This window comes from Emys orbicularis, chromosome 2 (genome assembly GCF_028017835.1).
Source record: "Emys orbicularis isolate rEmyOrb1 chromosome 2, rEmyOrb1.hap1, whole genome shotgun sequence".
In the NCBI taxonomy this organism is placed as follows: Eukaryota; Metazoa; Chordata; order Testudines; family Emydidae; genus Emys; species Emys orbicularis.
Window position 1 is genome coordinate 53,034,347 of NC_088684.1, and position 26,936 is coordinate 53,061,282.

Consider the following 26,936-nt stretch of genomic DNA (forward strand, 5'->3'; position numbering starts at 1 on the left):
TGGCTTACTCAACTATTTAGTACCAACTATGTATAAAAAATCAAATAATGTCCGGATTTTCATGATTAGGCCACCACAGGACGCTCCACTCTGTAGTCCCTTCTACTGCAGTTAAACGAAAAGACGGTCAATATGCCCGGGAATTGACAGAGAGTCCTCCTGGGATAGCTCTGCATAGCTCTCCTGGAGGTACCGCTCAAGCATGCGCATCAGGTTCCGTGGCAGGGCGATCTTGTTCGGTCCACCGTGGTAACACACGTTCCCACGCCATGAGTCTATTAAGTAGTCCGGGATCATGGCACGGCACAGCATGGCGGCATACGGCCCTGGCCTCTGCATGCTCTCCCGAAGCATCCGTCCCCTCTTGCTCTCCGAGATCCTCATCAGAGTTATATCGCACATGACGCCCTGCTTTAAATTAGGGAGGGGAATGTTAGTATTGGGACTGCTTTACAGCCACGCGGTGGAGGCGGCAGAGGGGCAGCATACAGGGATCTTTCCCGGGGACAGCCGCGAGGTGGTGGGACAGGGGCAGAGCTCATGCTTCCCTGATTGCTGCCAGCAGAGAGTGGCCTTGCTTTCAGTGCGAAAGGAGCCCAGTGCTACTATTACATTTTTAAGCTGCCACAAGTCTACGGCTTACCATGTTTTCCTGCAACAAAAGTAGAGGTGTCCTGCAATGCTTCTCTAATCGCAACTGCAAGACCCCAGGCACTGAAGGCGAGGGCCGAAAATTCGACCTTGTCCTGAGTGCGCATGTGAAAGGTGCAGTGCATGGTGTTGTTCACAGAGAAAGACTATGTTCTTTGTTAGCAACTTCATTTATCTGTCTCAGGAATTCACTCCCTTTCTCCCATTCCCACAGACACATCTGCGACTGTCTCCCAACCCAGCCTGGCATCACACTCCCAGAGGCTAGCGCAGATTAGGAGAAGGAAGAAGAAGACGCGTGAGGACATGTTTTATGAACTTATGGACTGCTCACGAGAGCAGGCAGCCCAGACGACACAGTGGAGGGAGAACTTGTCACAAATGCACAGAGCAGTCATGGAACGGGAGGAGAGGTGGCGCCAGGAGGACCAGCAGGCTACTCAAACCCTGCTTGGACTAATGAGGGAGCAAACGGAGACGCTCCGGCGCCTAGTGGATGTTCTGCAAGACCGGAGGCAGGAGGACAGAGCCCTGCTGCTGTCTATCTCTAACCGCCCTCTCCCGCCACCAAGTCCCACACCCCCCTCACCAAAAGTCCAAAGAAGGAGGGGCGGCAAGGGCCATTAAAACTTTCAGTCAGCCCCTGCACACTGCTGCAGCAATGTAAGGCTCTCGTTCCACAAAGTTTGAAAAGTCCTTTCCTACCCATCTCACACAAGCCCCCGTCCAAGTTTCCTCCCCCCCTTTTCATGTGCGGTTCATAATAAAACATCTGTTTCTGTTAAGTACTGTTTCCGAGAGTGTCTTTTAGAGGGGATTCTGTCTGAAGGGGGGGAAGGGGTTTGTTACTTGGACAGGACAGTCACCTTTAGCAGGCTACAGAGGCGGGTGCAGGTCCAGCATCAGGACACATACACAGTGCAGTCACCAGTTACCCTGGTCAGTCTGGGAGGCGGTTTTCATGTTCTGGGGTGCGGGGGGGTTGATCTGTGACTTTGTGGCGGGGGAGGGCAGTTAGAGATCTTATGCCGCGGTCCTTATCCTGGATCACAGAGCCACGCAGCAGGGGGTCTGTAACCCTCCGCCCCCTGCCAGAAAGTCACTTGGCCGACACATACACGCAGTCCCGCCCAGGACTCAGTCCCGCTGGGACACATACACGCAGTCCCGCTGGCAGGCTCCGTTGAAACAACCAATCCAGCACTGCGGAGCCTGTCATTCCAGGAGTTTAGAAGCATCATTTGCATCAAAACACTAAACCCGCCCCCCGCCACAGTCTGCGTCCCCGGTTTAAAACATTCCCGCGAAAACAGTAAGAAAGAGAACCTTGTTCATTAACAAAACGGAACAGATTTTATTTGTTGGGAAGGTGGTGAAGGGGGTATGTAACTTGGAAGGATAGTGAACAGTAACTGGGTAAAGAAACGGGGGCAGGTTCAGGTTCTGAGTCCACAAACTAAACAGTCACTGGAGACCCTGCTCAGTCAGGAACCTGGCTTTCAAAGCCTCCCTGATGCACAGCGCGTCCCGCTGGGATCTTCTAATCGCCCGGCTGTCTGGCTGGGCGTAATCAGAAGCCAGGCTATTTGCCTCAACCTCCCACCCCGCCATAAAGGTCTCCCCCTTGCTCTCACACAGATTGTGGAGCACACAGCAAGCAGCTATCACAATGGGGATATTGGTCTCGCTGAGATCACAGCGAGTGAGTAAGCTTCTCCATCTCCCCTTGAGACGGCCAAAAGCACACTCCACCACCATTCTGCACTTGCTGAGCCGGTAGTTGAAGAGTTCTTTCCCTGAGTCCAGTGCGCCAGTGTAGGGCTTCATGAGCCAGGGCATGAGCGGGTATGCAGGGTCCCCGAGGATCACTGTAGGCATCTCCACATCCCCAACAGTTACTTTGTGGTCCGGGAAGTAAAGACCTTCCTGCAGACGTCTAAACAGACCAGAGTTCCTGAAAACCCGAGCGTCATGAACCTTGCCAGGCCATCCAACGTTGATATTAGTAAAACGTCCCCGATGGTCCACCAGTGCTTGCAGCACCATGGAAAAGTATCCCTTTCTGTTTATGTACTGGCTGGCCTGGTGGTCCGGTCCCAGGATAGGGATGTGAGTCCCATCTATAGCCCCACCGCAGTTTGGGAATCCCATCTCGGCAAAGCCATCTATGATGACCTGCACGTTTCCCAGGGTCACTACCTTTGAGAGCAGTAGCTTGACGATTGCCTTGGCTACTTGCATGACAGCAACCCCCACGGTAGATTTGCCCACACCAAACTGGTTCGCGACAGACCGGTAGCTGTCTGGCGTTGCAAGCTTCCAGAGGGCTATGGCCACTCGCTTATGGACAGTCAGGGCTGCCCGCATCCGGGTGTCATTGCGCTTCAGGGCAGGGGACAGCAACTCACACAGTTCGAGGAAAGTCCCCTTCCGCATGCGAACGTTTCGCAGCCACTGGGATTCATCCCAGACCTGCAGCACTATGCGGTCCCACCAGTCCGTGCTTGTTTCCCGGGCCCAGAATCGCCGTTCCACAGTATCCACAAGACCCAGTGACACCGAGATGTCCTGGGCGCTGGGTCTCATGTTTTCTGAGAGGTCGGAGCTAGTGTCCGACTTCATGCCGTCACGGTGGTGCCGTAGCCTCCTCTCCTGATTTATCTGCAGCTGCCTCTGGTAAAGGTGGATGAGAAGCTGCGAGGCGTTGAGAACTGCCACAACTGCAGCGATGGTCGCAGCGGGATCCATGCTCGCACTGCTGTGGCGTCCGCGCTGTCAGTAATCAGAAAAGTGCGCGAACTGATTTCCCGCCGGCGCTTTCAGGGAGGGAGGGAGGGCGGGAGTGACGGACGGATGACGACAGGCACCCAAAAGCACCCTCGACACATTTTTTTACCCAGAAGGCATTTGGGGCTCGACCCAGAATTCCAATGGGCAGCGGGGACTGCGGGAACTGTGGGATAGCTGCCCACAGTGCACCGCTTCCAATGTCGACGCTTGCCCCGTTAGTGTGGACTCACAAAGTCTCACAAAGTCGAATTACTGTCCTTAGTGTGGACACACACGTTCGACTTTGTAATATCGATTCCACATAGTCGAATTAACTAAAATCGAAGTACTCTCGTAGTGTAGACATACCCTTATACACTTTTTGTATGGTCTGTTAATCAGTTTGTCCATTGCTGACCCCAGCAATGGGTCTCATCTGAAAGTATCTTGAATATATTGGTAACTCTCTTCTCAGGTGACAAATACTACTTTAAGTATATTAGACTGCTGAGATGGGTGCCTCATTGTAATCTTGCTAGATAAACAGATTGACTTTTTTTATTTTTGCTAGCAACACAAATTACAAACAGTTGTTGCACAGACAACAGGAAGCCATGCACAATTTCTTATTTCTATGATTAACAGTCCTACACAGATGGCATATAGAATAGATTATGGCTAGTAATCCTTTTGTGTCCTAGAAGATTAAGGATATCCTGGTACAGCTGCAGTCAGCTGACTTTTTTATTTAAATGATTGAAAATTCTGGCTGCAATTCTGCAGAAGACTAAGACGTCCCAGAAGCCTGTGCATAGTGTGCTGCAAGTGTTTGTTTACCAAGGGAATGGTCTGTAAAACCCAGCCCAGGTTATAGATTTACAGAAACTTAACCTTGTGCTATGCCACAACTACAACATGGCTCAGAAGTAATTTAATAAATGTGTACTGCACTTGAGTCATATATGAATGTCTAAAGTCGTCCAAAGGAAATAAAGTGCAGTGTGGGAAAGTACAACATCTAAATCCTATGGTTGGGATTACTAAGTGAATGAGGCTGCACAACGCTGACAATCAGGATGAATGCTTCAGTGGATGTTGATCTATGTTAAGGAGTGAACATGCATTCTGAACTTTCTGGGATGGATTGGAGGGATCCAGATCTAAATGAGGATTATAAATCTCCTTTTGATTTCAATAGTGGAGTTAACAAAAACTATCTCTACCTGTCACCTAGTGTAAACATCTCTCCACCTGGATCACCTGTACAGAAGAATTCTGGTAACTTTTTTCCTTAATATTTTTTTGTGGGGGAGAGCAGTGAGTATACTAGTTTACTTTAATCCATGTACAAATGATTACATCTGCAGCAAGAGCAATCAAATTCTGGAAGTCTAGGGGCTGGTGTTGTGGGGGCCGAATTCCTATTCTGGCAACATCATTGACCGAAAGGGTTACAGGTATAAATGAGGACAATTTGGTCCTCTGCTCCCAACTTGGGAGGCTTACTGGATACAAAAAAATTCTGCCTTATGGAATGACCTGCAGTACATATGCTTCATAGAATGACTAACATTGATTTCCTGCTGTAAACACGCTGTCTGGGGTCTGAAGTAGACTGAGCAAAAATAAGTGATCTGAAAACTGACTAAGAAAGCAAATTTTTGCAAGATGGGGATACTTAACATAGCTTAACAATTGTTTTAGTTGCATGTGAATCTTGCATCAAAAAAATCTAAGATGTACTTCAGCTTAAAATAGCCAGTGCCCCAAATTCGTGGAAATTGGACATTAACTCTTGTTGGTTCTGTGTCTTAGTATTTCCCAATCTAACAAAGGCCCATAAAGTCTTTAAATTACAATTCCCACATAGCTTTTCCTCCCCCCTTTCTTTCCCCCCCATTGCTGCAAACTAACTTTCTTGTGCACACAAACAGCAGAGTCTGGTTGGGATGAATACTGCTTTTAGTGCCGCATGTGCCAAAGAAGCCACCTTGGTGCCCTTGGTCTAAAATTAAACATTTATAATTACATACGAACTGGCACTTTGAATTTGTCTTGAACACTTGTGAAAATACTCTCCAGTTGGAGAACTGGGAACCTCTGGCACCCTCCTATGCTCATTTGTTTGCTTCTATTCCTGCCCCACCCACCCCTCCTTATGCTAGTGAACACATTGCTCTCGTTCTGGTCAGATCTGAATGCAGTATGAACAAGAAGTTGTTTGTGAACTGATAAATGGTAAATAATAAATGCAAAAGAATATGGTACCTCCCCCTCTTCTTCTCTCTCTTCCCCCCCCCCCCAAATGAGGACAGAACTGTTAAGAAGCATGTTTTAAAGCTAAACTGTAGGGATAGATAAAAAGTGACAAACAGACATATTAGAGCATAAGCTTTCGTGGGTGAATACCCACTTAGTCAGACACATGATAGAAAAGACTGTTTGGGCACTTGGTCCTCTGTAGATAGGAGGCCTAAGGTATTAGTATGGAGAAAAGACAGGTATTTTCTCATCAGACTGACTAGAGAATTAGTGAAATAACTTACAAGTGAAAGTTGAGCTAGAGAAGTTCTTCCCAGATTGAAGTTAAAATGAAAACCAATGACTCCTGTGGAACAATGACAACTCTGTCCAACATCTTCACCTTCAATCAATGTGGGAACTCAAGGTACGCATCCTCAACATGACCAAATATTCTCTAGCAAAATCAGGGGGAAACTGACTTGACAGACTGTAAATTAGATACTTCATGCCTCTCCTTTGTCAATCACAAAGCAAAAATCCCTTCCAGTTAGCCTGTAAGCAGTTATGTGAGTAAACTTAAGATCACTAGGAGGCCAGATTGATTAAGAAAAATTCTTAGTGTACATGGGAACATTTCTCTCTCTCCCCCCCCCCCCCCCCCCCCGGCGTTCCTGGGCTTTAAACTGTTATGCCTATCATGATACTTCACTGTCTAGTGAGACTTAACTAATCTCTATTTCTGCTCACTGAGGGTGAAGTTCATGGCAAATATAAAATTTACAATGATAGGAAAACCTGCAGCCTTTCAACATAAGAACAGCCATACTGGGTTAGACCAAAGGTGCATCTAGCCCAGTATCCTGTCTTCCAACAGTGGCCAATGCAAGGGGCTTCAGAGGGAATGAACAGAACCAGTAATCAAGGACCACATTTCCCTGTTCCCAGAACTAGTGGGTCAGATCATATTGACTACTCCTAAATATTAGGTTTTTTTGGGCAGAGGTTTTTTTTTTTTTTTTTTTTTTTTTTTTTTTTTTTTTTGAGACCATGAATATGTGTGGATGATTCTAATAGTAATTCATTTTGTAGTAGCAGAACAGGGAAGTCGGCAAACAAGATTTCTCAAGTTCCTAAGGAGTTCGCAGTTCTCAAACTGTGTCGCAAGTGCTAATTACATCTTTTAAAGCCAAGTGCTTTCCCTTTTGATTTTGCAAACCATTTAGATCTCAAATGAGGAAGACATTAGCTCAAAGGGGTTTAAAAACCTTGATAATCTGAGATGCTAAAATGAAGATGCCATTCCAGCTCTCCAGACAAACATGTACTGGGGTAGTAATTGGAATGCTATCATTGGCATTAACCCTCAAAAGTCATAAGATTGCCCACACTAATTAGTCAGCTAACATATACTGGAAGACTTCTTTTCAAAAAAGAACCAGGTAGATCTAAATTGATGATGTATTATTTTGGTCATCCCTTAGTTGTGTAAAGATAACTAAATTACCCCACACAACTTGTGGCTATCAAACTAGTTAAACTTCTGAAAAAATACCATCTTAGAGGATAAACACTATTTAGCAAGCATTGTAGAATGAAAACAATCTAGCCCCTTAATCTGTTCAGTCCAGACTTTAGCTCCTAAAGAGCTGACAGTATTCCAAATGTATATTGGAGGAGAACTCCTGAAAATATCTTAGGTGGTAACAACTGTTTTGACGTGAAATTGAGTTGGTCAGTCATTTGCTAGCAATATGTCAATACTGTCGACCCACATCCAATGGAGAGCTTTCCATGTGCTACTGGCAGGATGAGGTTTTTAAGCTTTTTTGGGGAAGTTCAGATTTACTATGAAGGCGGGTTAAAACCTTGGCTTCAGGAGTAACTTAACTTGCACTAGCTGTCAGGGAAGAGGATTCTGAATAGCAGTGACTTCCAGTCTCCTGAAAATGTGGCACCACAAAAATCCACCTTTGCCTGTGAGTGGTGCAGAGGTTGAGGACTAAATGCATATGGAAGCCTATCTACAGTCTTGACCTGGGTGGTCTCGAGCTCAAAATTGAGGCATGCGGTGACGTGAAGAGGATTGTGCTGCTTATGTTGACCCTATTCCTCAAATATATAGACGTTGCTGACAATCTGGGATATTTCATTAGCACTGAATTCACATAAACTGTTTATGGATAGATAATTCAGATGACTCTGTTCCAGTCATCTTGTAATTAGGGCTGTCAATCACCATTAACACATGCGATTAACACAGCACAATTAGTATATTAATTTTTTTAATGTGCGTTAATTGCAGACCCTCTAGGTGGGAGGGCAGCATCAGCTGCTGCAGAGAACCTATGTCCGGTCAGGTGCAGTAACACAAGCAGTCACCAGAGGGTGGGAAGAGAAGAGGCTAGAGAAAGATATGGTTCTCATCCTGGCTCCAGCGGAGAAGTAGAGATCTTGACCCTTCCTCCTCTTCCTCCCCACCCCCAGGTGACCATATTTCTTAAAGTAAAAATGGGATGGCCAGGGGCTTGCCCGAGCTGCCCCCCCTTGCAGAGAGTTTGCCCAAGCCGCTCACCCACCCCCAGGGCCGAGCCCTGTGCTGCCCGCAGCCCACCAGCAGCAAATTTCTCCGCTTTCCTGTTGGCAGGCAGTGCTGCCTTCAGCTGACCCCTGGGCAGCAGACACATTTCTCTGCTTGGCCTTGCAGCCAGGACAAATGCCCGTGTGTGTTTATTAATAATAATAAAAAAAAGTGGGGACGGCCTGGACAAAGCTGAAAAAGGGGACTGTACTGGCCAAAACGGGATGTACTGTTGCCCTGGCCAGCCCGTCACTCCCAGGACCAACCCTTCTGCATCATGTCCCATTACCCCTACCCAGCCGCTCGCTCTGGGGATACCCCATAGAGAACATGGTCCTGGTGAGCTCAACCTCTCCTCCTCTGCAGTATGAGTCCCTGAGGTAAAGTCCACCTTCCCTTGCAAACAAAGGCTCACTCAGCTGAAGGGAGTCCAGCTCGCCTCCTTTAACTGAGCTAGCCCAGTACCAGAAACCACCCTTCCAGAAGCAGCAGCAAGACATCGCCCTCATCCTTCTCCTGCACAAGTTATTGCTTGCTCCTCCCTGTTGTCACCCCCTGTCCTCCCAGGCCCTCCTCCTGTACAAGTCATTGCTTACTTCACCCCTCCAGCACTGAATGCTTGTTTGTCTGAGTGATTGGCTGAACAAGAAGTAGGACTGAGTGGACTTGTAGGCTTTAAAGCTTTACATTGTTTTATTAAGTGCAGTTATTTTTTACACTTGTAAGTTCAACTTTCATGATTGCACTACAGTACTTCAATGAGGTGAATTGAAGCTTTTTACAGTGCAATTGTTTGTAATAAAAATATAAAGTGAGCACTGTACACTTTGTATTCTGTTGTAATTGAAATTAATATATTTAAAAATGTAGAAAAAAAATCCAAAAATATTTAAATGGTATTCTATAGTTTAACAGCGCAATTAATCGTGATTAATTTTTTTAATCACTTGACAGCCCAACTTGTAATATACTGGTGTCCCAATTCTAAATTCTCAAATTGGAGTCTCTACTTGGTTTTATTTTTTGTTTCATATCTTTCCTCTTATCTTTGCACTTGTTCTGAAGTAGTTGCAGTTAAATACTGAAGTATAGGAAGAGCTACACTATTCCCAGCTGACTGTCATTAAGATTTAATACAATTAATACTAAACACATGAAAGCCAGACAAGTCTGTTACGATTCTGCAAGCTATTTTGGCTGTGACATGTATCTACTCCTGGCCCTCCAATAGGGTGTCTGAAAGCATTAAGTACAGAAATTTCTTACAGCCATAAAATGGCAACATATTGTATATGTGCCTCAGTCACCCTTTGGAGAAAAGAATACTACAAAAATCTTGGCTCCAGCAAGCTGTTAGAAACATTACTCAGTTGCTTGCATCCCTTCAGGAATAAGGTTTTCAAGCAGTCTTAGCTCAAGAGCAAGTAGTTAGCATACTGTTGGGGATCTTGTAAAAATGGTCATGTTACCCTCTCTCATCTTCCTACAGTGGCAAAAGGTATTTCAGGTTTGTTTCTGGAGAGTGCCTTGTAACAGTTGTATGGATGAAAACACTGGGATCTGTTTTCTGGAAAATAGATTAGGCACACTGGTGTTGCAGGCACAGAGGCCCGAGGACAGCAACAGCGGGGTTCGTTGCCCGGCGTGCTTCGTGCCAATAAACATACCGGGGTGGAGAAACAATCAGTTTATTTGAGATCTCAAAGTGGTGCAAGGAGACAGGCAAGTCTCAAATCGAGCACACCAGCAAAAAACAGTTTCTCTCCTCATATACTTTTCACAACTAAGCCCCCCCTCTCTCCCCCTCTACCACCCCCCCCTCTACCGAAGGCATGTTTATACATTTAAGCCGTTAAATCATTCTAGGGCTATAAATCTAGCTTGTTAGTAACATTCCTCTAAACAGTTATTTGGTTCTGTTTACCCTTAGTTTATTACCCCTTCTCCAGCTAAAAACATGCAAACCTCATCATTGCTTGGTACCTGGGTACGAGCAAGGTCGTAATTGGTAACTAGCTATTTACACATTCCAATTTCTGTCCTTGGCTTTTGAGGTCAATTAGAGTTAAACATGGAAGGACAGAGTTTAAACATGGAAGAACTCTGGTGTATATAGGCCTAATGACATCAACACTGGCTCATCACAGAAGGGTCTGTCTTTGACTCTTTGAGGTATAAGGCATACCTAGGGAGGTGGTGGAACCTCCATCCTTAGAGGTTTTTAAGGCTCGGCTTGACTAATCCCTGGCTGAGATGATTTAGTTGCTGTTGGTCCTGCTTTGAGCAGGGGGTTGGACTAGATGACCTCCTGAGGTCTCTTCCAACCCTAATCTTCTATAATTCTATGTCTTTTATTTTCTTGTGACATACACTCCAGGCTTACCAGGTGTGGTGTGGTGTGTGGTGTTGTTTTTTTCTCTCCTCCCCCCCCCTTCTTTTTCCTCCCCCAGATAGAAAGCCAATGCTCTTCTGCTGTAATATTCTTATTTGCTGTCCACATACTATTGTGCTTGCATTGCAAGCTCTCTGGGGGTAGGAACTGTTTTATTTACACAGCTCCTAACTCAAGGGATTTCCTGACTCTCTGGTAATACAAATTAATAAGTGAGGATAAATGGTTTAGCAAGAATTACTTGCCTAACGAGCAGTAACAAACTGCTGGTAGATAAAATATTAAGGCTGGAATCCATTAGCTTTATACTTCAGTGCTGTGTCCACCAAGGCTGAAGCCAAAAACTTGTTAATCAGACTACTACTATGAAATATACATTTAGTGGTGATCATAGTACATGCCAGTACTTAAAACATGTTTTGGTCTGAAAATGACTGAGGCCCAGGGCTTGTCTTGCGACTTTTTCCATATCAAATACACTCAATTGGTTTCTCAAGACCATCAGAACAGCAAATTCAACTGTGGGCTCTGGACAAGATGGCTCTCCTTGCACATCAGTAAGCAAGGTTCTGCAGGATAAATGTGAAGAGTTACAAATGGCAATCTCGCTGAACTGGTAGAATTGTCTAGAGTTTTAATGACATACAATGAGAATAGAATCCATCTTACTTAGTTGCTATGTTGGCCATTCAGAACTAAGTATAAAATTCCTTATTTGTCTGCAGAGATGTATTCAAAAACCTGTAAACCTGGTGTCTATTTAACAAGGTCTTCTTTCCCAAGCCCCAGTTAAGAAGGCCAAAGGATAGAGATGGCTGTTCTCTGATTCCACCTTAGTGCTAGGTGCTACCTGTATTTTCTTTGAGAACTTGACTGGTAGGCTAAAGGATGATAGGCAGTACTTCCCCCTGGCTACAGCAGGGGTCTGGCAATGGAGATTCAAGGATTTCTGCTTTCTTTTCTATCCATCCTACATGTGTAAGAAACAGCCTTCCAAACTAAGGACGCTGACTTCAATGCTGATGTCAAACTAGGAGGCCCTTATATAAGTGCCAAAACAATTGCCTTAAGGATTTCAGTACTCCTTAGTACACAAACTCTGGCATTGTAGCGTTTGCCACAAGAACAAATCTTGCAGTCTCCATGGAGACCGCAATACATCTACCATCTTTTCTTAGCAAATAAAGTACTCTACTAATCTTTCTCTCACAGGTTTGCTGAGCTCAGACACAGTACCTGAGGTAGGAGAGGATGCTGCTGCTACTGTTAATCTGACAGAAAATCTTTCTGAAGAAGAACAGGAGGAACTAAGAAAAGAACTTGCTAAGGTAAAGAACAATCTTCATGCAGGTGGCTCTCACTCTGAATGAAATCTTTCAGAAACCAGTAAGTTCAAAGTTTGAATAAGATCCTTCTCTGAACTGGCTGTCAGAATAGAAGTCTGGGAAGCACTGACCAAAATGGTCAACTTCGGGTCCCCAACTTTAGGCATTTAATCTCCTTGATTTTAATTCAAAACTGGTACTCTCAAATCTCACTAAAGTCAGCTAAAGCTACCAGTGCTCAGTATTCTATAACTAGTCATTTTCAGTATATGCCGAAATCTAACTTTAAGTGTCTGTCTTTAGGTGCCCAGGCTTGAACACCTTGTCCACTTCCCTTCACACTTCGACTTTAGAATCCACTAGTAAAACACCCACTCTGCTAATGTTTTTATTGTTTGTAGTGTTATTGATGTGCACACTTATTGCTAATGGTTAATAAGGAAATTAATCTTGTCCTTAATTCATACCAGCAGTAAACATTAAACAAAGACCTTATCAATGAGCCAAAATGAACTAGGCTCCTAAAGCCTTTACTTCTAAAGCTGTTGAGCACTCTCTAGTTTCAGTGAAACCTGAAAAAAATCAGGCTACTTAAATAAGACTTTACTCCTGGGGGAATTCTGCGCCACTGCATGTGCACAGAATTCATTTCCCCCACAGATTTCTTTGCTTCCCTGCAGAAAAATGACTTTCTGATGGGGAAGCTGCAAGAGCAGTCACGCACCACTCCCTATCAACACAGGTACAACGTTTCAGGCACCCAGAGCAGCTCTGAGGTAAATCACTGTGGGGCTGGACACACCCCAGCCAGTGGCTCCTACCCTGAGCCGGGATGAGCTGCTAGTCCCGGCTGGGCTGGAGGCAGAAGAGGACGGGACTTCCTCTTCCCCTGAAAGGAGTGGCTGGGGCTGTCAGACCCACCCCCAAAACCTCCCTCTGCTGCAGGAAGCTCGGCATACTCCCCTGCTTCCTGCCCCCATCACTCCTCAGCTGTGGGGCGGAGGTGTCACTGTACAGGGAGCTGCTCCCCCATCCTCACCACCCCTGTGCATCTGGACCTCCTGTACCTAGACATCCCTGCCAAGCCTCACCCCATACACCCAGAACCCCCCCAGCCTGCCATACCTGAAGCTCACTCCACTGAACCTCAACCCCTACAATTGGAGCTCTCTGCACCCAGACACCCTGCCTCCAGACCTCCACGCCAGTGACTCCCCCCAACTAGCTGCATCCAGACCCCATCCCACCAAGCCCCACTCCCCTAGCACGCAGTCCCCTGCTGAGACCCCCCCACACACAAAGATCCCTCCGCTGAGCCCCAACCACCTTCACCTGGAAGCCCCTGCAGAGTCACATTGCACCTGGACCCCCCCCCCATGAGCCTGTGCATCCAGATCCCCCACACCTAGACCCCCTACTGAGCTGCCTGCACCCAGATTGTCCCACACAGAATCCTCTAACCCCACACAGCCCCTCGGATACTGCCTGGTTGAGCCTGCCTGCCCCACACCTGGTGCATCTGGCGGACAGGGTGTTTCTGGGCTAGGCCTTGTGCAGTGTCAGGGTCGGGTGCAGCCTCACCACTGTCCTGGGGTTGGGGAGGCTGCAGGGTGATCTCCCACCTTTTGTGCAGCCAGTGGCCTGTGCTCCCCATTGTCATGCTGGAGCCTCCACATTTATTTATTGACAAGTAAAACGTGCAGAATTTTACAATATTGCATGCAGAATTTTTAGGTGCAGAATGCCCTCAGGAGTAAAGACTGCTAGAGCCTCCATATAGTTTAACTTCAGACCCTTAAGTTTGAACATCTCTGCCTAAATGCTTGTTTCACATCCTAGAGTTGATGAATAAAGCTCGCATTCCCCAGCTAGTCATTTCTCTAGCCTCTGCTGGCCTGTTCGGGAGTGGTGTTCATATATAGGCATATTGGTTGAGCACCTTTCCTCTGAAGATAGGGTCTCCATAGGGTGCTTCATGTTGGATGCTCAAACCTTGGCATTTGGCTTTTAAGAAATGTAATACTGTCAGTCTATTCTTCTCAAGAACCTTTAGTCTCCAGGGCAGCTACCCTGCATTTTTACAAGAGCACAAATCTTAGGCACAGAACAGGTACAGTGCAGGCTTCACTAGTCCCTATAACCACATCTTAACAGTCCTTTCATGTCCGGTTTGAGGCATGAAAGTGTATGGTAGTTCCCTTAACGAGACAATCCTTGATCTCCAAACTGGCTAAAAGAACTGTCTTGTAGACAATTATTTACTATTAATCTGGATGAGTAGATTAATAGGCTATAGGGCCTCATTTATCTCCTAAATCATCCAGTCCTTCAGAAACGCTGAAATAACTGGAGGAGATGAGAACCTTTTTTGCACTGGTCTCTTCCTAATGTCTGCAGTCCTTTTTTATAAAAAAAAAAAAGGACCCTTTTGCATCAATCCCTTTCTGATAGGGAACAGCCAGCATGGATTTGTAAAGAACAAATCATGTCAAACCAATCTGATAGCTTTCTTCGATAAGATAACGAGTCTTGTGGATAAGGGAGAAGCTGTGGATGTGGTATACCTAGACTTTAGTAAGGCATTTGATACGGTCTCGCATGATATTCTTATCGATAAACTAGGCAAATACAATTTAGATGGGGCTACTATAAGGTGGGTGCATAACTGGCTGGATAACCGTACTCCGAGAGTTGTTATTAATGGTTCCCAATCCTGCTGGAAAGGCATAACGAGTGGGGTTCCGCAGGGGTCTGTTTTGGGACCGGCTCTGTTCAATATCTTCATTAACGACTTAGATATTGGCATAGAAAGTACGCTTATTAAGTTTGCGGATGATACCAAACTGGGAGGGATTGCAACTGCTTTGGAGGACAGGGTCATAATTCAAAATGATCTGGACAAATTGGAGAAATGGTCTGAGTTAAACAGGATGAAGTTTAACAAAGACAAATGCAAAGTGCTCCACTTAGGAAGGAAAAATCAGTTTCACACATACAGAATGGGAAGAGACTGTCTAGGAAGGAGTATGGCAGAAAGGGATCTAGGGGTTATAGTGGACCACAAGCTAAATATGAGTCAACAGTGTGATGCTGTTGCAAAAAAAGCAAACATGATTCTGGGATGTATTAACAGGTGTGTTGTGAGCAAGACACGAGAAGTCATTCTTCCGCTCTACTCTGCTCTGGTTAGGCCTCAGCTGGAGTATTGTGTCCAGTTTTGGGCACCGCATTTCAAGAAAGATGTGGAGAAATTGGAAAGGGTCCAGAGAAGAGCAACAAGAATGATTAAAGGTCTTGAGAACATGACCTATGAAGGAAGACTGAAAGAATTGGGTTTGTTTAGTTTGGAAAAGAGAAGACTGAGAGGGGACATGATAGCAGTTTTCAGGTATCTAAAAGGGTGTCATAAGGAGGAGGGAGAAAACTTGTTCACCTTAGCCTCTAAGGATAGAACAAGAAGCAATGGGCTTAAACTGCAGCAAGGGAGGTCTAGGTTGGACATTAGGAAAAAGTTCCTAACTGTCAGGGTGGTTAAACACTGGAATAAATTGCCTAGGGAGGTTGTGGAATCTCCATCTCTGGAGATATTTAAGAGTAGGTTAGATAAATGTCCATCAGGGATGGTCTAGACAGTATTTGGTCCTGCCATGCGGGCAGGGGACTGGACTCGATGACCTCTCGAGGTCCCTTCCAGTCCTAGAATCTATGAATCTATAAAACACAAGAAGAAATGTTAAAACATGGCATCCATTGTAAATTACTTCATCATGCTAAATGTTCTTCAGTTAACTTCCTAAATGAAGTATTGCTAACTGGTTACGTCACTTGCTAACTGATCTTCCTCCTTGAACTGTATACTGCCCTAGGTAGAAGAGGAAATCCAGACGCTCTCACAGGTGCTAGCTGCCAAGGAGAAGCATCTAGCAGAGATCAAGAGAAAATTAGGAATCAATTCACTGCAGGAACTGAGGCAGAACATTACCAAAGGCTGGCAAGATGTGACTTCTACTTCAGCGTATGTCCCTGTCACTGGTTCAGTGTATCATGAATCTGTGTTGGTTAAGTGAAAACTGTTCCTGTGCTGTTAAACTTTGTAACATATTTACTAGTCAAACTTTCTTTACTTTCAAATGTCTGAAGAAACTGTAGCAGCCTTCTTGAGGGTATCAAGTTTAAGGTAAAACTACGCTTCATTAAAATCTAGCCAAGTCCCTGTCCCAAAGAGACTTCTAACAACCCTGTCTTTACAATGCCATGATTCCTATTCTGCATAAACGAAAAAGCAATTCTGTTTTGCCAGCACATCGCCTCACCAAGATGGTGCAAATCAAATGCAATATCCTTCTCTCTTTAATTGGTAAACTATTATAAATCTTTCCCTGATGTAGGAAAAGAAATGCACAATACTACAATGGGCACTTGAACCTGGGATTTTATCCAAACAAAATTCCAAAGATTGTCATTTTTAACATCACTCAACTGGTGGATATCTGAAAGATCTGCAATAACTGTATGCATGAAGTAAAAAGTTTATACGGAAAGGTTTCATAACCTTGAGATTCAGCACAAAGCCTTTACTCTTAATCACCTCTTCAAGCAGTCTTTCACTAGAACCGCACAAAATTTAGCAATCTTGGTTTCAGCCTGCAGCTTAAATCACTTCTCCAGTGGCCGCAGAGCATGTTGCTTGGCTTCATGTAGAAAACAAATTGATTTCTAGGTGAGCCTGCACTGAAACTTGTTGATGACAGTGACTTAAGTGTTAAGGCTAAAGGGACCATTATTATCTAGTCTGACCACCTGCAGAATTGGCTGTAGAATTTCAGTGTCTTGTGATTGGGGCATATTTTGGATATCCATCTTGATTCAAAGACTTAATTTTCATGTGGGTTTTTTAGATTTTGTATCAAAATGTTGCACAACTTGTAACTGTCTGTAGACTTACTAATAGAATCCTATTTACCTCTGGCTGTTTGAATATAGATATAAGAAGACATCAGAAACCCTGTCTCAGGCTGGGCAGAAGGCTTCTGCTGCTTTTTCATCAGTTGGCTCAGTCATCACAAAGAAGCTGGAAGATGTGAAGTATGTTTCATTAATCTTTTACTGAAGTTCAGTGTCTGGGGGAGGGAGAGCGCATTATTAATTTGACTTCTGATCAGTGACTAAAGGCACAGACTAGTATACCAAGAACCTGCAGAGCATCTGCTGCTGACTTGACCAGGGTGAGAGAGTGGCTGCTTGTGGAATGCACTCCTAAAATCATTATATGCAATTCTATTCATACAAGAGGTTTATGTACGCAAAATAGTTTACTATTAAAATTTTTTACTTCTAATGTCACTCGATTCTCTTTAGAAGGATTTTACACAGTAAGTATTTTCATCAGTACTCCTGTGGTGTCATTGCTCCTGTTTTTTTTTGGCTATCTCAGCCTATGGAAGCACATTACATTCTCTCATGACTGTCTAAAACTTTTGCATCAAAATCCATTTTGTATGGATAGCTTTTGGTGTTTTGTTTGCTTTCCTTAAGTCATGTTTCATGTTTTGTAAGCTATTCATAACTTCATTCCAAGATCCTGATTTTATTACCTTTTTATGAACTATTGCCAGTGTGCCAGGTTAAAAGCTGGTAACTGCCAAACTGAAAATCTGTTGCTGTCTTCTGCCAAAACTGCACATCCATTATATTGTATCTTTCATGCACACTAATACCAAAGACAATTTAAAACTATCCTCTGTTTTGACCAGCATGAAAGATTCCCCCCCCCCCCCCGACTCCATTAACATCTGCAGGCTTGTACAATCCATACAATTGCACTGCTTTCACTACAGGAATTGGCGAAATTCTTGTTTATCTTGCCTCTGTCTTGCTGTAGCTTGTCTTGCATTAGTGGACCAAATTATTTGCCTGTTAATTGGCCCATAGAAATGTAATCCAGTTAAGATTTTAACTGCATTGGAAAACAGTGTAATAAAGTCAGCCCTGCATTTCAAGTGCTGCCATTTACCTCTCAAGCACTCATTTTATAGAAGCAAGAGAAGTAGCTACATGAGATTAATTTTACTACAGATTTATCAGAACTTCCTTTCTTTTTTAATGCTTACTCTGGCATCCTGCAGATTGCAGGCATTTTCACATTCCTTTAGGTAAGGTGGGCTTTAGAATTGTTAATACAACTTTAGCACATAATTGCTTAGACTGTTCCACATCAATTTTTAAAATTGGTTTATCTAGACAACACTTGCGTCCCTTATAGTAACTACACAGAATAAAAATAACCTAGTCTTTAATGTCAGGGGTTGGATTTCATCATTTTGGGTAGTTCCTAAATGAACAAGAAATCCAGATATACAGTAAGACTGTAATACTTTTTTAAAAGTAAAAGAAAGGAAGCTGTTGAGAGGTGGGAGGGGGAACAGTTGTGGAAGCATGTTGTAAGGAGACATGAAAAGGCTTTGAGGTCAATGGCATGCAGAATTCCTTCCTCTAATGTCTGATTAAAAATTCTTGTCCCCTGTTTGTACCATGTATGTTTGTTCAGCAGTGCACTGATAGAGTAGCAGTTTTCCTTTCAGTGTCTCTCATCACAGTAGCTGCTCAGTAATTACACTGCTGTCACAATACTTGAGGCTAAATACGTTTCCATACTGATGTCTGTAATCTACCTAACTACACTATTTCTCACCCTTTGTATGTACTATTTTTGGAGTCCTAGGCAAACTTAATATTTAACTTGCAAATAAGACTCAGATTTATAAGCAACTGAAAAGGCATGCTACTAAATTTAATGTTACTATACAGACTTTGGTGGATCATCTTGGTCTGACTAACTGTAGTGCATAAGGGGTAATAAGTATTGATGGAATTGACAATATAGCTGCATAAACGATATTCACACAATACCACATAAAGGGTTGTGTATTAAAAAGGTAGTTCAGGGTAACATGCATGAGAAACTATAATACTTCTAAATGTATAATAATTCAAGTATCTTAACAGTGTATAACAGACATGGTATAAATATTCTAAATTTGATTCCGGTGTTCTGCAAAATAATATTCCTGTCTTCAATGTTTTATCCCTACCAGTGCCTCTTGGCTCCAGTGGCTACCTGCTAGAGCAGGGGTAGGCAAACTTTTCGGCCAGGGGGCCACATCTGGATATGGAAATTGTATGGCTGGCCATGAATGCTCACGAAATTGGGGTTGGGATGCAGGAGGGGATGCAAGCTCCAGGGTAGGGCCAGAAATGAGGAGTTCAGGCTGCAGGATGGGGCTCCATGCTGGGGTGGGGTGGGGGATGAGGGACTTGGGGTGCAGGAGGATACTCTGGGCTAGGACTGAGGGGTTCGGAGGTTGGGGCGGGGGGGTTGGGATGTGGGGGGGGTGGTTCAGGGGTGCAGGCTCTGGGCAGTGCTTACCTCAAACGGCTTCCAGAAGCAGTGGCATGTCCCCCCTCTGCCTCCTACGTAGAGGCACGGCCAGGCGGCTCTGCTGCACACTGCCCCATCCACAAGTGCTACCCCTGCAGCTCCCATTAGCCACGATTCCCGGCCAATTGGAGCTGCAGAGGCAGCATGTGGAGCGGAGGCCCCTAGCTGCCCCTACGTGTAGGAACTGGAAGGGGGACATGCCGCTGCTTCTGGGAGCCGTGTGGGTCAAGCCCCATACCCTGCTCCCCGGCTGGAGTGTCAGAGTGGGACAAGCACCAGACCCCACTCCTTAGCTGGAGCTTGAGGGCCGGATTAAAATGGCTGGCAGGTCGGATGCCGCCTGTGGGCTGTAGTTTGCCCAACCCTGTGCTAGAGAGATGTATTTAATAGAGAATCTGTTTTAAAGCTAAATGCACTGTTCTTAAGGACCTCTTCCCACTCTCTTGGTCGCTGAAACCTGATCTCGCCTTTGACATGGCACCTTCAGACACTTATAATATGTATTTTTTCTATTCTCGCTTACTGGTCCAAGTCCTCCTCAAGAGGACATAGTAGATCTGGTAGGTTTCCTTCCCACTTCCTGGATACTACAGTGCAAATAAGTGATGGTCACATAAATACCACCCAATACTGACGCTATATTTGCCTACATGGCTCCAGCTTCCATCCAGGACACATCACACAATCCATTGTCTACAGCCAAGGCCTAAGATAGAGACAAACACCTACAGGATCTCTATCAAGCGTTCTTAAAACTACAATACCCACCTGGGGAAGTGAGAAAACAGATTGACAGAGCAAGATGGGTACCCAGAAGTCACCTACTACAGGACAGGCCCAACAAGGAAAATAACAGAACACCACTGGCCATCACGTACAGCCCCCAGCTAAAACTTCTCCAGTGCATCAATGACCTACAACCTATCCTGGAAAACGATCCCCCACACTCACTGGCCTTGGGAGGCAGGCCAATCCTTGCTTACAGACCATCCCCCAACCTGAAGCAAATACTCACCAGCAACTACACACCACACCACAGAAACACTAACCCAGGAACCAATCCCTGTAACAAACCCCATTGCCTTCTCTGTCACCATATCTACTCTCGCGACACCATCATAAGACCTAGCCACACCATCAGAAGCTCATTCACTTGCACATCTACTAATGATATATGCCATCACGTGCCAGTAATGCCCCTCTGCCATGTACATTGGCCAAAGCAGACAGTCTCTATGTAAAAGGATAAATGGACACAAATTAGCCATCGGGAATGGGAACATACAAACCGGTTCTGGGACAACCGGTTCTAAAAGGGCTTTTAAATTTAACAAAAGCTTTGGCAGCTGTCCACCCCGGCCCCAGCTCACTTCCCCCTCCTCCCCTGAACGTTCCCTTCCCTTCCCTTCCCCTCCTCCTCCCCTGCTTCCCGCGAATCAGATGTTCACAGGAAGCCTGAAACAAGCAGCAGGCAGGTAAACTGGGGTGGGGACGCACGAGGAGGGCTCCAGGAAGGCATGGTGCGGCCCAGTCCGGCTCCGGTCAAGCGGCTCCCTCCGGCCTGGCCCCACCGAATCTCTTCTGTCTCCCATGATTTACCAAAAATAATAGCTAGAGGCTCAGATACCTCCTCTATTAGCTCCTTGAGTATTCTAGGATGCATTTCATCAGGCCCTGGTGACTTGCAGGCATCTAACTCTAAGTGATTTTTAACTTGTTCTTTTTTATTTTATCTTCTAAACCTACCCCCTTCCCATTAGCATTCACTATGTTAGGCATTCCTTCAGACTTCTCGGTGAAGACTGAAACAAAGGTCATTAAGCATCTCTGCCATTTCCAAGTTTCCTGTTACTGTTTCTCCCTCCTCACTGAGCAGTGGGCCTACCCTGTCCTTGGTCTTCCTCTTGCTTCTAATGTATTGATAAAAAGTAGTCTTCTTTCCCTTTATTCCTGTAGCTAGTTTGAACTCATTTTGTGCCTTTGCCTTTCTAATCTTGCCCCTGCATTCCTGTGTTTGCCTATATTTGTCCTAGTTTCCATTTTTTTGTGACTCCTTTTTTTATTTTTCAGATCATGCAAGATCTTGTGGTTAAGCCAGGGTGGTCTTTTGCCACATTTTCTATCTTTCCTACCCAGTGGAATAGCTTGCTTTTGGGCCCTTAATCGTGTCCCTTTGAAAAACTGCCAACTCTCCTCAATTGTTTTTTCCCCTCAGTCTTGATTCCCATGGGACCTTACCTATCAGCTCTCTGAGCTCACCAAAATCCACCTTCCTGAAATCCATTGTCTCTATTTTGCTGTACTCCCTTCTACCCTTCCTTAGAATTGTGAACTCTATGATTTCATGATCGCTTTCACCCAAGCTGCCTTCCACTTTCAAATTCTCAATGAGTTCCTCCCTATTTGTTAAAATCAAATCTAGAACAGCTTCCCCCCCAGTAGCTTTTTCAACCTTCTGAAATAAAAAGTTGTCTGCAATGCAGTCAAAGAACTTCTGGGTAGTCTGTATCTGGATAGTTGAAGTCCCCCATCACCACCAAATCTTGGGCTTTGGATGATTTTGTTAGTTGTTTAAAAAAGCCTCATCCACCTCTTTTACCTGGTTAGGTGGCCTGTAGTAGACTCCTAGCGTGACATCATCCTTGTTTTTTACCCTTTTTAGCCTAACCCAGAGACTTTCAACACTTCTTTCTCCTATGTCCAAGTGTGTATATTTTTAATATATAAGGCAACACCTGCTCCCTTTTCCTCCTATCTATCCTTCCTGAGCAAGCTATACCCATCCATTCCAATCATGTGTATTATCCCACCAAGTTTCGGTGATGCCAACAATGTCATTGTTGTATTTATTAGCACTTCCAGTGCTTCCTGCTTATTACCCATACTTCTCAGATTTGTATATAGGCATCTAAGATATTGATTTGATCTTGCCTCCCAGTTTTGCCCTGACCCTCCTTTCTCCATTGTAGCCCACGCTCCCTCCTATTTCTGACCCATCTCCCAGGTCTCCATGTTCTCCACTTACCAGTGGGCTTTGCTCACCTGTTCCTGTCGAACCTAGTTTAAAGCCCTCCTCACTAGGTTAGCCAGTCTGTGTCCAAATAGGGTCTTTCCCCTCCTCAAAAGGTGAACACCATCTCTGCCTAGCAGTCCTTTCTGGAATAGCATCCCGTGATCGAGGAAGCCAAAGCCCTCCTGGCGACACATCTTCGCAGCCAGGCATTCACCTCCACGATGCACCTGTCTCTGCCCGGGCCCCTACCTTTGATAGGAAGGATCAAAGAGAATACCACCTGCGCCCCAAACTCCTTCACCATACTCCCAGAGCCCTGTAGTCACTCTTGATCCGCTCAGTGTCACACCTCGCAATATCATTTGTGCCCACATGGGGTAGTAGTCGGAAGGCTGCATAATCCTCAACAATGCCTACGTAACGTCTCTGATATGGGCCCCTGGCAGGCAGCATACCTCCCAAGATGAAATGTCAGGGTGACAAATGGGCGCCTCCGTCCCCCTCAGAAGAGTCTGACTACCACTACCCTACGTTTCCTATTTGCAGTGGTGGCAGCAGACCTCCCAGCCTTAGGGGTACGAGGCTTCTCCTCTGCTGTAGGGGGTGATTCCTTTTCTCCTGTATCAAGAAGAGCATAATGGTTTCCTATTACCACGGTGGGAGGATTTGGAGCAGGGGTGGAGCACTGCCTGCTGCCAGAAGTGACCAGCTGCCAGTGTCCACCCTGAGCCATCTCCTTCTCCACCAGTGGTGTGTCAGCAGTCCAGTGTACTGGGACAGCTACCTCAACTGTCTCCACATGGACACTGTCCAGGAATTGCTCGTGGATTTGGATGCTCCTCAACCTAGCCACCTCCTCCTGTAGCTCTCCCACCTGTTGCCTGAGAGATTCCACCAGCAAGCACCTTTCACGTTGAATGGTCCCCCCCAACCTGGATATCAGTAAGTGGGAATTGCAAGTCACAGTCCCTGCAAAACCACACCAGGATCTGGGTAGAAGCATCCATGCTCAGGCGCTCTGTCTGGCTACAGGCGCAGGTGGAGGAGACAGAAGCAGTGCTGGCACAGGTGTTGTGGGTCTTCCTAACCATCGTAGGCCTCCCTCTGTCAAACTCCCTCTCAAACTCCACTTGGTTCTCCACTTGTAAGGTAACTCCCTTCTCTTCATGTACCAAAATATATTTATGCCTATCTCTGTAACTTTCACTCCATGCATATGAAGAAGTGGGTTTTTGACCCACAAAAGCTTATGCCCAAATAAATCCAGTTAGTCTTTAAGGTGCCACTGGACTCCTTGTTTTTATTTAAGACTAAATGTGCCCAGTTCTCCCCCCCCCCCCCCCCCCCCGCCTTTCCTCATAGGTTAGGTTTTCTAAACTTATTGTTTTGGTTGCTCTTTGTAATGGGGTATACTAGCCCTTTAAGGATAAAGGGGACCAGAAGACCTTGTTCCAGGGATGAGCGGTACTGGGGAACTAGAATTGGGTTGTGGAAGACACTGGAGACACTGTTCCTTCAAGAGCCTGGTATCAGGAGCCCTGTAGTGTATGGTGGGGCAGGGATCCCCTCTTCCAGACAATTGGGAAGAGCTCTTTGGAAGAGGTCCATGTTCAAAACAGGGAAGGTTTCTGAAGGAGAAAAGCCTGGGTGACAGCTCGTACCTAGTGCCTGTGGGCGGAGCAGGCTCTCCGAGGAAGAGCTCTGGGTGTGTCAAAGAACCAGTGCAAAGTATGAACTGTGGAATTACAGTTATGGACTTTATGTTGGGGGCTCAGTGAGGATTGTTTGAATTATTTTGTTATGCAGGACTCTGAGAACTGTGAACTTTATTTGCTATTAAACCAGCCCTGGATGGTGGTGCTGTGAGCCATAAGTGTGTGGAGTGCTTAAGGGGCCTATGAAGTGGGCCTAACAAGACAGGGCGCCTGCAAAGCCATCCTGGCTCACAATGGGGAGCCCTATAAGCAGCCACCCCAGTACACTCTCCTCTAGACGATTTGTCCACATCTCTCAAAGTATGGCACCTAGAATTGGATGCTATACTCCAGCTGAGGCCTCACCAGCTCGGAGTAGAGCAGGACAGTCCTCTCCCAGGTCTTCCATATAACACTCCTGTCAACACACCTCAGAATATTGGCCTTTTTTGCAACTTCATCACAATATTGTCTTACTCCATTTGTGATCCACTATAATCCCCCAGATCCTTTTCAGCAGTACTACTGCCTAGCTAGTTACTCCACATTTTGTAGCTGAGCATTTTTTGTTTCTTTCCTGTAAGTGCAGTACTTGTCTATTAAATTTCATCATGCTGCTTTCAGATCAATTCTCTAACTTATCAAGGTCATTTTGAATTCTAATCCTGTCTTCCGAAGTGCTTGCAACCCTTCCCAGTTTGGTGTCACATGCAAACTTTAAGCATACTCTCCACTCCATTATCAAATCATTAGTGGTAATGTTGAATAGAATGAGCCAGGACAGACCTCTGCAGGATCCCACTAGATATGTCCTCCCAGTTTGACAGTGAACAATTGAGAACTACTCTGAGTGTGGTCTTTTTCAACCATTGTGTATGCAGTTTGATGATGATTTAATCTATATCACATTTCCCTAGTTTGCTTATGAGAATATCATGCGGGATTGTCAAAATCACATTTACTACTTCCTCGGCCCATTTATCCAGCAACCCTGTCAAAGAAAGAAATTTAGCTTTGTTTGGCATGATTTGTTCTTGACAGATCCATGCTGGCTATTCCTTATAACTCTAAAAGTCTCAAGGTGCTGACAAACTGATTATTTAATAATTTGTTCCAGTACGTTTTCAGGTATTGAAGTTAGTTCCAGGGTCCTTAGTACCTTTTGACCTCAGACCAGTCTTTAAAAAGGGGAACAATGTTTGCCCTTCTCCAGCCCTCAGGGACCTCACCCATCCTTCATGAGTTTTTCAAAGTTAATTGCTATCAGTTTGAAGAATTTTTTCTTCCCTCCCCCCCCCCCTAGTTGTTCTTCCCTAGGATAAGTTTCATCAGGCCTTGCTGTTTTGAATACAAATAGGTTTAATGCCTAACAAATAAGCATTAAACCCCTCAGCCTTCTTGGTGTTGTCAATCACTAGCTCTCCTTCCCCACTAAGTAGTGGACCTACACTTTGCTTCAAGTGCTTGCTCATATCCATTACAGTTAGGTGTGTGCGTGCCACGTGCACAGTCACCAGAAGGTTTTTCCCCTAGCAGCACCCATCGGGTTGGCTATGGAGCCCCCTGGAGTTGTGCCTTCATGGTGCTGCAAATAGGGCCCTGCCAACCCACTGCCTGTCCAGTTCCTTCTTACTGCCAGTGATAGTTGTTGGAGTGCTTTCTCTCTTGCTTGAGTGATCCCCTAATAGCTTTTGCTTACTTTCTCTTGTAAATAGTTTAGATAGTTATTGTAGTGTAAATGTTTTAGTTTGTTACCGGGGGTGGTTCTCCCCATTTTTCCCCTTCCCGGGACATGCCTCGGTCCCAGGGTTTAAACCATGTGGAGTCTGCCAAAAACTGATGCCCGGGGCAACCCAGACACTTTACAGGCTGAGTATCCCATTAAATGGACAGGTGTAAGATCTGCAGGAGTTTTCATTCCTGTACTAAAAAAGAAAGTGACCACAGATTGAAGCTGCTGCTGATGCAGGCAGCCCTGCGGCCACAATCGGAGACGAGCCCTGTGGATCCGGCACTGGGCTCCTCTGCATCAGTGCACAATACACCAGCTCTGATTAGGGAGGCTGCACCGAGGAAGGACTCTGGGACTAGAGAGTCCTGGGACTTGGCACTAGCACTCCCCAGCACCGAAGACTGCCCTGTGCATAGAGTCTCGGCACCACTCCCAGTCACCTGTGCCTCATAAGAAGCACAGGAAGACTGATGGGGTGCACCCCTTCTTGAGCGCTAGAGCGTGAGCCAGCTAAGGGAGTGCGACCTGTGCCAGGCCACTCTACAGCAGTGCAACAAACGGCACTGTCTACACTGGGTCCACAAGCGGGCCCGTCGAGTCTGGCGCCAGTGGAAGAGGGACCTTCCCTCTACCCCAGAGACCTTCAAGGTGGGAAGGGATCTTCTTGCCCAAGAGACCATCAGCCCTGAAGCCTCTGGCATCAGAGACCTCTGGATGGCACAGTGGCAAACCCTTGTTGACATGGCACTGCTCACCCTTTCCCTGGCGCGCACACTCCACACATCGAGGAGCCGGAGCAGAGGACGGGCACACCAGAGGCCAGACATGACCCAAACTTTCTCTCCGGTGCTGTGGCCACAGTGGCAGATGCCACCACAAGCGCTGGTGCAGTAGCCTTTCAGGACCCTGTGGCCATACCACCAGTCCCAGGGATCTGTCTCCGGGCAATCTTTCTCAGTCATGTCCAAGGAACGAGCGAAGTCCCGGAGCAGGGTCTCTTCCCACGGCTCGGCCACCGTTACCAGCGCCAGTGCCACTCCTGGCACTGCATCCAGCTCTACCAACACTTCTGGCACCAACTCTGGTGCAGCAGCTTATGA

General features: G+C 45.7%; 1 protein-coding gene across 6 annotated transcripts in view; it reads left to right on the top strand.

The window, feature by feature from the left end:
- LOC135873347 (tumor protein D52-like) overlaps window positions 1–26,936 on the top strand; it is a 226,431-nt gene that overhangs the window by 41,434 nt on the left and 158,061 nt on the right. For 2 of the 6 annotated variants that reach the window (XM_065397775.1, XM_065397772.1), the window contains exons 1-4: window positions 4,560–4,698; window positions 11,847–11,962; window positions 15,826–15,974; window positions 16,943–17,044. In XM_065397775.1, coding sequence (XP_065253847.1) covers window positions 4,560–4,698; window positions 11,847–11,962; window positions 15,826–15,974; window positions 16,943–17,044 — 506 coding nt within the window. Of the gene's footprint in view, window positions 1–4,538; window positions 4,699–11,846; window positions 11,963–15,825; window positions 15,975–16,942; window positions 17,045–18,084; window positions 18,112–26,936 lie in introns of those variants that run through there. The other 4 variants (XM_065397770.1, XM_065397773.1, XM_065397771.1 and 1 more) reach the window with 4 other exon arrangements.